The sequence below is a fragment of the Herpailurus yagouaroundi genome, unplaced genomic scaffold (genome assembly GCF_014898765.1).
Source record: "Herpailurus yagouaroundi ecotype Mexico unplaced genomic scaffold, PumYag 29, whole genome shotgun sequence".
In the NCBI taxonomy this organism is placed as follows: Eukaryota; Metazoa; Chordata; class Mammalia; order Carnivora; family Felidae; genus Herpailurus; species Herpailurus yagouaroundi.
Genome location: NW_024412377.1, coordinates 81,134,932 through 81,148,500, shown reverse-complemented (window position 1 = coordinate 81,148,500; position 13,569 = coordinate 81,134,932). Strand labels below are relative to the sequence as shown.

General features: G+C 43.1%; 1 protein-coding gene across 4 annotated transcripts in view; it reads right to left on the bottom strand.

Annotated features, from left to right (window-relative positions):
* The window catches only part of ERAP1 (endoplasmic reticulum aminopeptidase 1), a 47,610-nt gene extending 34,688 nt beyond the window's left edge, over positions 1–12,922 (bottom strand). Inside the window, exons 1-4 of one of the 4 annotated variants that reach the window (XM_040447944.1) lie at positions 12,624–12,922; positions 5,831–6,374; positions 3,935–4,073; positions 1,160–1,294 (exon numbers count right to left, since the gene is read on the bottom strand). In XM_040447944.1, coding sequence (XP_040303878.1) covers positions 1,160–1,294; positions 3,935–4,073; positions 5,831–6,357 — 801 coding nt within the window. In that variant the 5' untranslated portion in view covers positions 6,358–6,374; positions 12,624–12,922. The remainder of the gene's footprint in view (positions 1–1,159; positions 1,295–3,934; positions 4,074–5,830; positions 6,375–12,623) is intronic. The other 3 variants (XM_040447950.1, XM_040447947.1, XM_040447949.1) reach the window with 3 other exon arrangements.
* Between the last annotated feature and the right edge of the window lie 647 nt (positions 12,923–13,569).

Below are 13,569 nucleotides of genomic sequence, written 5' to 3'. Positions count from 1 at the left end.
TGTGTGTGTGTGTGTGTGTGTGTGTGTGTGTGTGTGTGTGTGTGTGTTGGGGGGTGTTATGCCCACACCTCCAAGCAGTTCTCCAACACCACCTGAGTGTCCCACAGTTCCAACTCGATTCTGACACTACCCAGAGATACACCAGATTCCACAACATAAAGGTTCAGTCTTACAAAACTGTCCCCACCCCCACTTCAGATGATATTCACAAGTCCAGGTTACCATCTGTGCTTCTGACCCACAGGCTACAGACTAGAGGTTGCAAAGACCTCCCCCTTAGGTTCGATTAATTTGCTAGGGCAGCTCACAAAACTCAGAGGAATATTTTACTTATTATAAAAGGATGTAACTGAGAAAGAGATGTGCAGGGCAAGGTACGGAAAAGGCACAAAGTTTCCATACCATCTCCAGGCAAGCCACTCTCGCTGAAATCTTCACACTTTCACCAACCCAGAAGTCCTATCTACTCAGGCCTCAGAGAAAACCAGCATAAATAAATTAGGCATCTTCAAATTAAAGCTCCTCTTCTCAAAAAAAAAAAAAAAAAAAAAACAAAAAAAACAAAAAAAAAAAAACTTATTTGCATTCAGAGCCCAACAACATATAGTTGAATAGGTTGCTCCTTATGCAATGGTACCCAGAAAATGGGCAAGTACTCCTTGAAACAAGATCTTTTCTCCAGTATTCCAGTATTAGCTGGCATAAATGCTCTCCCCAGAGTCATTTAATACTCCAAGCAGACTGCTCTATTTTACTTCCTACTGAAGGCCAGAAATCCTCTGCTCAGGTAGTCAGTGACATTTACTTCTAAACTGCAGTAAGTGACAGCCAGAGGCAACCTCAGAAAACACTGCAGGATCTGGTCCAACTTACACATTTTAAAGAAATATAAACTAAGTTCCAAAGGGAGCAGAGTCAAGGTCAGAATGCCTGCTAAAGGTGGAGCCAGGACTATGATCTAGGCCAGGCCAAGCCTCTCTGCATGCTTTTGTGTTAGAACTTCATTATAAATACGAGCATCTGTAACAATAGGATGCCAACCTTCCTGGTTGGGCCAAGACTCAGGAATGTGCCCAAAATGTGGGGCTTCTAGTTTTAAAACCAGGACAGTGTCAGATCAGGACAAGCTGGCCACCCTATGTGACAATCACAGGTTCACCTTGATTCCACTCTTGGTCATCTTGCTAACAGACTTAAAATCTGAAATAATGAAAGCCACCAGGTAGGTGCTCATCTTCACAGTGACATCAAAATGGTCTTCTATGAGTCCTTCAGCAATAGTCACAGATTTAACCTAAAATCAGAATAAAATCAGCATATAATCCAATTATCCAATGCATTGAAAACAGTTTATAAACAGAAATCTCCTTACCACCAGATATAATATTGAAAGTACATAACACAATATTTATATAATTATTTTAAAATTTGTCTTTCTAATACCTGACTATAATTTAGATATAAAGACCATTCTACTCAATTTTTTTAAATGGGATATAATTCACATATCATAAAATTCACCATTTTGAAGTATATAGTTCAGTGTTTTTTTATTATATTTACAGTTGTGCAACTATCATCACTAAATTTCTTTTCAATACCCCAGATGGTTGCAAACTAACTCATATCTGGTACATGAAGATTAATAATATGAATGGGACAAAGCAAACCTGAGATTGGTGGTTTCACTAAGAGGTAGTCCACCTGACCATAAATACAGGTTTGAGAATTATCTAGAAATACAATGTCTAATTTTTTTTTCCTGTGGGAAAACATGTAACCATGTACAGCTTAAATAGAGCCTCTATTTTCCTAAAAAACTGAAAGTAACCCATGCTTGGGCCTGACATGGCAAAGCTTCCTCCAAACTCTGATTTGCTTCATTGGAATCAGCTTTAAGTGCAATCAGGGAGAAGCCTTGCAGTGGGGTGGGGGTGATGGCGGTATAGTCTAAGAGGTCTGCTTCCAAAAAGGGAAGTGTAATACCTCAGGCAACACACAGCACTGGGGTGTGAGTTTGGAGAACAAGAACAAGAGGAGAACCAGCCTGGGAAATTCCATGTTAGCACATGCATTTTTCCTGATATCTTATTTCTACCTCTATTTCAGTGCCCTTGTGCTTCTTTTTAATACCAACCAACCACCAGTTATGTGTGTGTGATGGCCACTCTTTGCTCACTTAAGTCCTGACTCTGACAGTCGACACAGGTTTACTCTGGAAAAAACTCCAAATTACCTCTTCTTTTTAAATGCCTTCTGCCCTAGTCAAAATTCTCATTCCTGAAGTTGTGCTATTTACTAGGAAATTGCAGAGGAAATTTTAATAATTAATTAAAGTTAATTAATTAACCTTTAAATGTGATTAAATCTTGCCCACTGCCCAAACAATTCAATATTCCAATGGTCTATTTGCTTTTCCAGCCACTGAAATGATCCTTTGAGACCCCATTGTCCTTCCCCCAAACTCCAGGTCCGCAGCCTGAGTTCAGGCTGATCCTGTAAGATTTCTGCCAATGGGAGGGCTTTCCTGTCCAAGAGGCAAGATTACATTAGAGATTTTCCTCTCCTAGAGGTCTTAGATACCTATGGATTTAGCTCCACCATCCTTGTGAAGCCTTTGGAGCTCCTAGCCTACCTCCTGAAAACCTACAAGTTTCTCCACCAATCTTTTTTGGTCATCAGTATTCTCCTTGATTCCATCTTATCTCTGTGCTTTATTCTCTTAAAGCTGTGATTCTGTAATTAGAGAACACATTCCCATCCCAGGGATGGAATGTTAATTGGAACCACCATGTTCTCTATCTCAAATTTATATCAGAAAAACACCACAATTGTTTCCTGTGTTTTCATATACAAATGTGGGTGGAGTAGACAGAAGTTCTTAGCTGGCAGAAATTTGCAGAAGAGTGCTCTTCACAGAACAGAGCACAGCCCTCTGAGGGGGGCTGTCAGAATCTTGTTTGAGGAAGGGATTTTTATGGTATTCAGTGAGGGAGGGGCTCTACAGAGTTTTTAGAGTTGCAAGGTACTGTCCTAGATGCTGGCTGTGGCTCTCAGAGTCCCTATGTGCTAATATTTTGCCTCCTTGGTCAGCACAGGAAGGAGCTGGTATACCCTTGAAGACTCTGGGCCAAGTCAGTTCCACCTGAGTGTCATCCACAGTGAGCTCTCTGAACAAAGCCTGCGTGTGCTTTAGGAGCTGATGTGCACCAGTTGCAGAATGATAGCCCTGCAGATGAGTTTTTCTGAGCTGCCACAATCAGCTTAGAGTTAGGGGCACTTACTGAGTACCTTATTCATTTGGCACGGCCATTTTCTCACCACTTTTGAAAATCAGATGGAACACTGTCCATATTTGCTTTGGTATTGAAGGATAATGGTTTCCTTAAAGGGAACTGAGCTATCTATCACTACTTACCTTTTATACCATGATATTCCAAAAAGATTACTTTTTTTTTCTGTCAGCCCAATTTTATGCATATAGTTACAAATTATATAGCTAGTATTAGTTTATCATACATAGAAATTATAGAAAATAACTATATACTAGAAATATGGCCTTATTTGACAAAGTGTTCCCTTTAAAATCCTTTCAAAAGATCATAAGACAAAATGAAGGCAAAAGCACTTTGGGAAGGGCACTCTCGTTTAAACCTGCCCTGATTCCTTACACAGTTTCCCTCCTGTCAATATCAATGACCTGGAATGAGACTTGTGTTGAAATCTTCCTAGTTTTAGGGACAGTTTCTTCTTCGGCTACAAATAAATTGTTACTTGAAACAAAAGGATAGCTTGGGAATGAAATAAGAAAAGTCATGCAATAAACCAAATAACACAGGTGGCCTGAATGTTAATAACTGTCACTGGGGAAATGCAAGGCATAGCCTATCAATAGACGTTTCCTGTGAGTAGATATACGGGAGTTCAGACTCACCAGCGGCATATTGGAGATGGACAGGTGCCTTGGCTCCCTTCTGATCTTGACTGAAAAATTTGCTTTGAAGGAAGGTTCATCAAAGCAGGGAAAGGCCATTCTGGCTGCAGTAGGTTCAAACTGTGTTGATGCAAGTACTCTAAAATTATGGCAAGTGAAATAAAAATATAATATAAAGCACCAGGGACTCCAAAATAGATGTATGTTTGGTTTTTAATTCCTAAAGATACCACACAATTATTGATTTCACTACTAAAACAAATGTTTCAACAAAAGTTATCATGAACTAAGTAAAAAGACAAGTAAAAATCTGGGAAAATTAATTGCAAGTTATCTGACAAAGGGTTAATAGCCTTGACAGAAAAATGAACACTTAAAAATGAGTAAGGGTATAGGCAACAACCATGTGGAATAGCAGGCAGGTCATAAACAGGCAATTCACTGAGAAAGGGCCTATAAATAGTCAATAAACATATCAAAAACTGCCCAGCTTCCTCAATAACCAATGAAATGTAAATTAAAGAGACATACCTGTTGGCTTTTTGGTTCTAAAAGGATTGCCCAGATACATTATTGGTTAGGGATGAGGATTGTGGCAAGGAATATCAAAAGACTGTAGACCCTTTAACTTAGCAATTTTGTTTATAGGCATTTATTCCAAGGAAATGATTTTCAAAGATACTGCTATTGCTGAAAAGGTGGAAACATCCATCATGGTGGATTAGTTAAATCGATGCAAAACATACATTTTAATAAAGTCATTAAAATGATGTATAGGAATAGTCATTCATATGAAACATCTCCTCAACATATTAAAATAAAATTCCTTATACAACAGAAAATATAACATAGCTCCACTTACATAATGTATAACCATATCCAAAAAGAAGTCTAGAAGGATGATCCCCAAAATAAAAGTAGTGGTTATCACTAAGGGGCCATAATAGGGATAAAACTGACTTTTCAAAACATTCTTTTTGGTAGCATCTGACCTTTTTTTAACCTCAAAAGAATAATATGGAATCAGAAGAATAAGTGACTATAATCTACTAGCAAATAAAATTTGATTTTAAAATTCAGCATAAAATCTCCCAAAATAGATTATACCTTCTTAAAAACAGAACAATAGAAAGGCAGGTGAGAATCTCTAAAAAGAGTTTTAACTGAGAAAAAAACTTTTCTTATAGGCTGTATGGGATGAATTACATCCTCCAAAAATATGTTGAAGTCTTAATCCCTAGTATCTGTGAATGTGATTTCATTTGGAAATAGGATCTTTGCAGATGTAATCAAATTAAGATGAGGCCATCAGGTTGGGCCCTAATAAGACCAGTGTCCTTACAAGAAGAGGGAAGCTGGGGGAATGGCTATGTGACAGCAGAGGCCAAGTCCAGACTGATGTAGCTGCAAGCCAAGAAATGCCAACAAAGGAGGGCCACCACAGACTAGAGAGATGGAGGGAAGGATTCTTCTCAGAGATGTAGAGAGTGTAGCCCTGGATTTTGAATTTCTGGCCTCCAGAACTGTGAGAGAATAAATTTTTGTTGTGTTAAGGCACTCAGTTTATGATACATTGTTACAGCAGCTGAAGAAAACTAATACATAGACCGAGAGAATTAAAAACATTTATTATATGCCAGAAATCTAACTAAATAAACAAACAGGTACTTTGACAGAGCTGAAGGAAAGAAAACTGGTTAAAACAGAATGAAACGTGACATCCAAAAACACAAAAAAGAATCTACTGGCCATGTTTAGCTGTATAAATGAAATGCAAAATCAAAACAAGGAAAAGCATTCAATGATCAAGGGAGTTTTAAGAGATAATCCATATGAAATCATAAATTTAGTATGGGGACAGCACTTGAAGTTTTTAAAAAAATAGAAAAAAGGTACCTTACTTCCCCTTCTTTGGTTCTGTAGGTGCTTTTATAAAATCCATTTAAATGCTCAGAAAGGGTGCCAGCATAGTCAATGACAACTGTGTACAGGAGCCCAACAACCAGAGGCTCGGGAGCCAGAAGTGCGATTTGCTCATGAAGCGGGTATTCCAGGACTCTCAACGGTTCTGCAGTCAGTCTCTCTCCAACTCTCTTCCTGAGGGTGGCCTTAGATATTTGCAGGTGGTGACTATGCAGGATGATGGTAGTGGTAGGCTGGCTGGCTGTGATTTCTATTTGAGTGGTTCCCTCGAAAGTCAGAGTGGTGAGATTTGCATGGATCATGAGATCATAATGAACCGGGCTGATGTGCTCAGGAAGTCGAATTTTATCCCAAGGGAATGGTGACCCATTACTAGCTTTTGGAGACGAGGTGTCACTGCTCTGACACCAGGAAGGAGTTGACACAGTTAAGAGAATCAACAGTGAGGACAGTAGAAGCAGCATGGTTCCAAGTGGCCATCTGACGGACAGAGATATCATCTTCTTGCTCACACTACCTAGTGGCACAAATGTATAAAAGGCCCCCCACCCCAAGGAAAAAAAAATTGAGTCACTAAAATATTATCAAGATTGCGTAATTTCACATTTTATCTACCCAGGATTAACAAATACAGATACAAACTTTCAAAAGGTTTAGGTCTTTTCCCCAAAAGTAAAATTACCTTCCTTATGTTACTGATTCATAGAAGAAAGAAGTTTATGGTTAGCACCAATCTTAATATCTATTTAAAAAGTATCATTTAGCTTTACAAATTTACATGAACTCTATCATTCAGGGTTCTTGGTTGAAGAACAAGCTCACTAAGTAGTTCATCAAATGTGTCACAGAGTTGTCAGGATATTTGGGAAACCAGCCCCATAAAACAGCAAAGATTGGGGCGCCTGGGTGGCTCAGTCGGTTGAGCATCTGACTTCATCTCAGGTCATGATCTCGTGGTCAGTGGGTTCAAGCCCTGCATCAGGCTCTGTGCTGACAGTTCGAAGTCTGGAGCCTGCTTCAGATTCTGTCTCCTCTCTGCCGCTTCCCCACTCACACTGTCTCTCTCTCAAAAATGAAACAATGTTTAAAAAAATGTTTAAATAAATATATAAAACAGGCAAAGATGGACACCAGAACCGTATCAGAGAAACCGGCCAGGTGACCACTCCCACCCACACTGGACCCACACTGGAGGAAGCCACCCTTCTGCCTAGGGATCAGACGCTGGCCACTGCTGCAGCCACTGCCAATGTGAGGTCTCTGCTGCCCCTGCAATTTGGCAATACTTCTTTCAGCTGAGGTCAGGTATCCACCCTGCCCGCCCGTCAGGGAGGCGGAAAAAGCAAAAATCTGGATTTCACAGCTTCTGCAGGAAGGGACAGGTCTGGCTCCCCACCATGCTTACAAAGTAGAGAATTACTAACATAGAGGAAGCAAAGGGGGGAGACACAGATGCTGAGTGGCCAGGACTGTGGGGAGGCAAGTATCCCTAACAGTAACCTTCAATAACAGCGGCCGGCATCTTTGTCAAATTGTCGTACCAAAAGTTAATCTAATATTAATTTAGCCAGGAATTACTTAAAGAGTTCACACCAATAGTCTGTGATAAACATAGCAATCCCCAGGATTCTCTCTTGCAATTATTTAACAAATATATGTTGAATGCCTGCTACATACAAGGCCATGTGCTGAGTACTGTGTGGGATAAAATAATACACAACACAAATCCCACAATCAAGGACTTCAAAATCTGGAAAGGCAGGAAACATTCACACACAATGAAATGCAACAGAGAAAGTGTGGAGCATTTTAGGAATAATAATAAAAGACAGTGCTGGGGGAGAAGGGAGAGAGTGACTTTGGCTGCACAGTGACTCTGGGATTCCTTCCTGCAAGACCAGCATTGGAGCATGGTTTGGAAGGAAGGGTTGGATTTGAAAATGAAGGGAGGGCATTAAAGGCACTGAAGGAAGAGGAAACCAGGGCGGGAGTTAAAGCACAAAGGGAGAAAGTGGAGGGCTGGCTGGGCAATCAATGTGGACAGAAGAAACCCTAGGAGAACTGCATGCATGATTATGCACAAGGCAAGGAGGGAAGTGACTCCAAATGACGCTCAAAGCACGCTGGGAGTCATTCTGCAGACTGTATTTTGTACTTTATTTTAAAGGTCATAGGACACAAAAGGAATGTGAATTTTAAGAGAGTAGGCAAGCATGCCTGAAAACTGAGCATATTTCTCTTAGACAGAGACGCCTGTCTAATGGGTGTTTTCCAGGAAAGGATCCCTGCCAGATGAGTCCAGGTAAGTGATCCTAATTCCCCCAAACTCCTCTGGCTCCTGAATATACAGATCACATAAGAAAAGTAGTAATGCTACAATGTGGTACATGGGATTCTACTTCTGTATCAGCGGTTCTCAACTCCGGCTGCATATTAACATCACCTAGGAGGCTTTTAAAATGACGGGTGCCTGGATCCCTGTCTAGAATAATTAAACTGAAATCTATGGTGATGAGGTCAGGGCACCAGAATTTTTAAAAACCTTCATCTAGAGATTCTCCTGGAGAGCCAAGTTGAGAACCTCCTAGATAATCCTTGGCAAACCCTGGTCTCACCCCTTGAACCCCACACAGAGGGATATAACTTCAAGGTAATAACTGATGCACTGTCCCCAGGCCCTCATCGTCCATCCTGCTCCCCTCCCAAACACACATTTAAAGGTGCCTAAATCTGCCTTCCCCACAGAAAGGGTACCAACACAGCAGAGACAATCACTCACAGAGGCACAAGAGAAGACAGAATCAAAGGTTCACGCCCATTCTAAGAACAGGTTTTTTTGTTTGTTTGTTCACGTGTTTCTTGTTTTGTGTGTGTGTGTGTGTGTGCATGTAGGAGCCAGCTACAGGATGCTTCCAGCCATTGAGAAGTGAAGCAATTTGAAGGAGAAGAGTAAAGTTTTTTTTTTTTCAACGTTTATTTATTTTTGGGACAGAGAGAGACAGAGCATGAACGGGGGAGGGGCAGAGAGAGAGGGAGACACAGAATCGGAAACAGGCTCCAGGCTCTGAGCCATCAGCCCAGAGCCCGACGCGGGGCTCGAACTCACGGACCGCGAGATCGTGACCTGGCTGAAGTCGGACGCTTAACCGACTGCGCCACCCAGGCGCCCCGAGAAGAGTAAAGTTTAACACCAAAGCGGTAAAGAGTGCCCACTTCTACTTCCTCAGGCAGAATTCCAGCGCAGGGGCAAAATGATGGATTCCTTTTGAAGTTGGGAGAGCAGAAATAAAGGGAATTTGTGTGATGCTTCCATTTTGAATTTCTGATGGCAGTAGATTTGTGGATGTTACCTGTACCCCAAGATGGTAGAGAGTGCATTGAAGGTGTCAGGTTTGGGCACGGGAGGACTACAAAAGTCCCCAAGTGGTCTCTAAAAGTCCAGGAGGAAATCTAAAATTTCCAACTGGTTCTGAGCTGACAGCAAGGTCTACAGGCTGCTGAAGGAATTGGCAGGGAGACCTCGTATCAAAGGCTTTGCAAGGTTGAGTCGATGAGGGGAGGGGGTCAAAGAGACTATGGCTGTGTCTCAAAGGGGGATGTAATGCCAGGAAACCTAAATGGAACATGTAATGTAGACAGCATAAATGTGAGAATACAGATGGACATATCTCTAACTGTTGCTATATCAATAATATATAATGCTTACTGTCAGATAATATATATTACACTTACAGTAAGATAATGATATATATTACACTTACAGTAAAGAAAAAGAAAACCTGACTTTGAGTTCCTCCTCTGCCACATACTTACTGTATGACCTTGGACAGGTTATTTAATCCCAGTTTTGTTTTGTCTGTGTGTAAGCTGAGATAATACCTCGCTCATAGCATTGTTGTAAAGACTGAGTTAAAATATCTTCTTTTTTTTTTAATGTTTATTTATTTTTGAGAGAGAGAGAAAGCACAAGCAGGGGAGGGGCAGAGAGAGACAGACAAACAGACTCCAAAACAGGCTCCAGGCTCTGAGCTATCAGCACAGAACCCAATGTGGGGCTTGAACTCACCAACTGTAAGATCATGACCTGAGCTGAAGTCGGACACTTAACCCACTGAACCACCCTGGCTCCCCTAGACTGTGTTAAAATATTTTCAATCGTTCATTTGACAAATATTTATTGAGGGCTTATTATATGCCAAGGATTTTGCTGGACACTGGCAATGTAAGATAGCATGCATCCTCTTCCTCAAAGAGCTTATGGAACTGGGATGGGAGGAATTTTTCCCCATGATTAGGGCTATGTAGGAAAAACCCACACATATGAAAAAGAGAATAACAGGGCAGACCGATTTATACTGGGGCTCTCTGAGGATATTTTAGCTGAGATTTCAAGGACAAATTCAAACTAGCTAAGAAAAGAGGGAGAAGGAGAGTTTTCCAGAGAGGAAACAGCAAGCATATTTGTAGGCTCTCAGACAGTAGAGAGTGCTGGTTATAAAGGCTAGTGAACCTGAAAAGGGCCACATGGGACCAGACCACCATGTGGACTGTAGACATGTTAAAGATTTGGGATCCTATCCTAAGTACGATAAGAAGCCACTGGGTTTTGAGCTAGACGGTCTTAGGATCCAGTTCACATTTTTAAAAGCTGTGTGGAACAAGAAAGGAGCATGAGTAAAGGCCAAGGAACCAGTTAGTAGTCTCAACAGGGGTGGCTGGGTGGCTCAGTCAGTTAAGGTTCCAGCTCTTGATTTCAGCTCAGGTCATGATCCCAAGGTTTGTGAGTTCAAGTCCCACATGGGGCTCTGCACTGACAGTGCAGAACCTGCGTGGGATTCATTCTCTCTCTCTCTCTCTCTCTCTCTCTCTCTCTTTGTTCCTCCCCTGGATTGGGCTCCCTCTCTCAAAATAAATAAACTTTAAAAAAAGAAAAGAAAGTAGTCTCAATAAAATAAGCTAGTGGCTTGTACTCTAGTGGTGTCACCAGAAAAAGGGGAAGGAGTGACAGAAGGGAGGGGAGAGACAGAGAGATGGATGTACTCAACATCTACACTTGGGGTGAACCAGAAGTGGGGGGTGACATAAAGAACACATCAGAATGGTGCCAGGTTTCTATAATGAACATCTGGTTAGTCATATATGCCATTTACTGAGATGGAGAAGACCAGAGGTGCAACAGTTTTCAAAGGAGGAGAGGGAATGAAGGGTTCACTTTTTAATGTTTAATTTGTGATGTCTCGGAGACATCCAAGAGAAAATATCAAGCAGGTAGATGAACACACAGGTTTAGAGCCCAGAGATAAAAGTTTTCAAGGACTTTCCTGTACTTTACTGCATTTCTTTAAAATTTTAAAAAGTATCTTCCTTTGGCATCTGATCTTACTAAATAAAGCATGTGTCAACAGCCAATGCTGTAGATGAAAGTGCAACAGTAAGAGAGTATCTAACATTACTTCACTGCCAGGAACTTTAGAAACCTTTAGAAACCTTATTTAGAGGGAAGAAAAGAAAAGAAAAGAAAAGAAAAGGAAAAGACAAGACAAGACAAGACAAGACAAGAAAAGAAAAGAAAAGAAAAGAGAAAAGAAAGAAACCTTATTTAGGTTCCCTTTGCTGATCAGGACTTTTCCCACTCACAAAGAAGTCAGGGACAACTGATCCTGGGTGACTACACCCTTCCCTTTATTGAACACCACTCAATGTGAAATCTATCATCAAGAGGCAATGGGACTTTCTTCCAAAATGTCCTGAACAATTAAATTAACAAGCATTGATAACAGTTGGTCACTGCTGGTAACAATAAAAATGCTGAATTAACTTGAATTTTTTTTTTAACCAATTAAAATTTTTCTGTTTAGGCCCACCTGAAAATGTGCTGTGTATCCGTACAATTCCAAATCTTTGGGAAAAGAAACAACACTGGCCATTTTTTTTTTTTTTTAACGTTTTTGTTCTTGTTTTTGATTGTTGACCACACCCTGAGTTGAGAGCAAATTCTCTGGGCATTCACCAGAAAACTGAGCATTTCCTTCTGAACCTGGCCTACACAAAGAACCTTCCAGAAAACGCTAAGGAAGTGTCTTTTCTTCTCCTTCCGTGAAATTAACGTGCAGGCCCACCTGGCGAGTGAGGCACCCAGACAGGCAACTTTAATTTGCTCAAACAGGACAGCTTTATCTGAATACAACTCGGCTAGAGCCAGAGTGAAGGGAAGACAGTGGCTGGGAGCCAGTACAAGACAAGCAGGGAAAAAACTGTTCTTGACATTTATGCACTCTGATCCTTCAACACACCCAACCCAGCAGTTAACCCAAAGCCACGTTCTTTTCTCCGGTAACTATCCCCAGGGGACCCCTCTGGGCCAAACCCGCGTCCACCCCGCCCCTCCCCTCCACTTGGCCCTACTTGGGAGCCGGGTGGACTTGGAGTTTGGCAGGAACCCAGCCGCGAGGCGGAGCACCGACGAGGCTCCCGCCTTCCAGGAAGAGGGGGGCCGAGAGCGCGCGGAGTAGGAGTACCGGCCCTGCGCCCCCTGCCTTCTCCTGGCCCAGAAGGACCCGAGCGGGACCCGCAGGCCGCGGAGCCCGCCGCCCTCCCCGCGGACTCGGGCCCGGGCCCCGCAACAACCCCCGGCCCCGCGTTCCCACGCGCCTCGCTGCCCTCCGCCCCGCGCCCTCGGGCCTCCCCGGCGGGCGCGCGGAGGTTGCTCTTCTGTAGCCCCGCAGCCCGCTCCCCGAGGGGTGTCCTGGGGACGGGCGCGCTGTACCTGGTGGTCCGCAACCGAGCCGACTCACCCTGGCGCCGCTGCCGCCTGCCTCGCCTACCCCGGAACAGAAAGTGAAAGCGGGGCCGGGGCAGAGGCAGGCGGGCGCGAGGTGCGCAGCTGCCTGCGCTCTCCCGGCAGGCGCGGGAGAGCCCTCGGCTGAGGCGGGAGTTGCGACGAGGGAAACCTGTGCAGAGGGACCGCCGTAACCCCGCCGGGAATTCGCAAGAGTGCTGCACGTAAGGGAAACAGAGGAGGTGCAACGCAGGGCAGATCGGGCGGGAAGGAGCACCCCTTTATGGATGCAGATCATTTTCTCTGAGTGTGTCTTTGAACCTTCCCCCCCCCCCCCCCCCAACAGTGGTTAGGCTTTGGCGCTCCCAGGGTTGAGCGCATTAAAAAAGGGCTGGTGCGGCCGTAGGTGACCCGGGCGGGCCTCGAGCTTGCTTCTCTACGGAGCCTGGACGGGCTCGACGCCGGTTGGACTCAACTGGTGTCCATCATCTCGTCTCTGCAAATGGACTGCGAGCTCTTGGCCCGCCTCCGAAAGAAAAAACGAACCCAGAATAATTCTTTGTTGTGTGAAATGCTGAAACTTCTGGGCTTTTAATGGACAGGAGTTATGCTAGGAGATGCCTCAGAGGAAGAAGGCTTTTAATGGACAGGAGTTATGCTAGGAGATGCCTCAGAGGAAGAAGGGGTTAGATACCTCCCTGGAACTTCCCCACCACTACCAAGGGGGCTACTCGGACCCCCCCGCCCCGCCCATTTGCTGGTCCCCGTATTAAAACCTTTCCTCTGCTTTTTCAAATCAAATGACCATTTTCTACGCTCCCCTTAGAATATTAAGACTGGAAGAAATGTCAAAGGAAAGAAAGAAAGAAAAAGAAAGGAAGAAAGAAAGAAAGAAAGAAAGAAAGAAAGAAAGAAAGAAAGAAAGAAAGTAAAC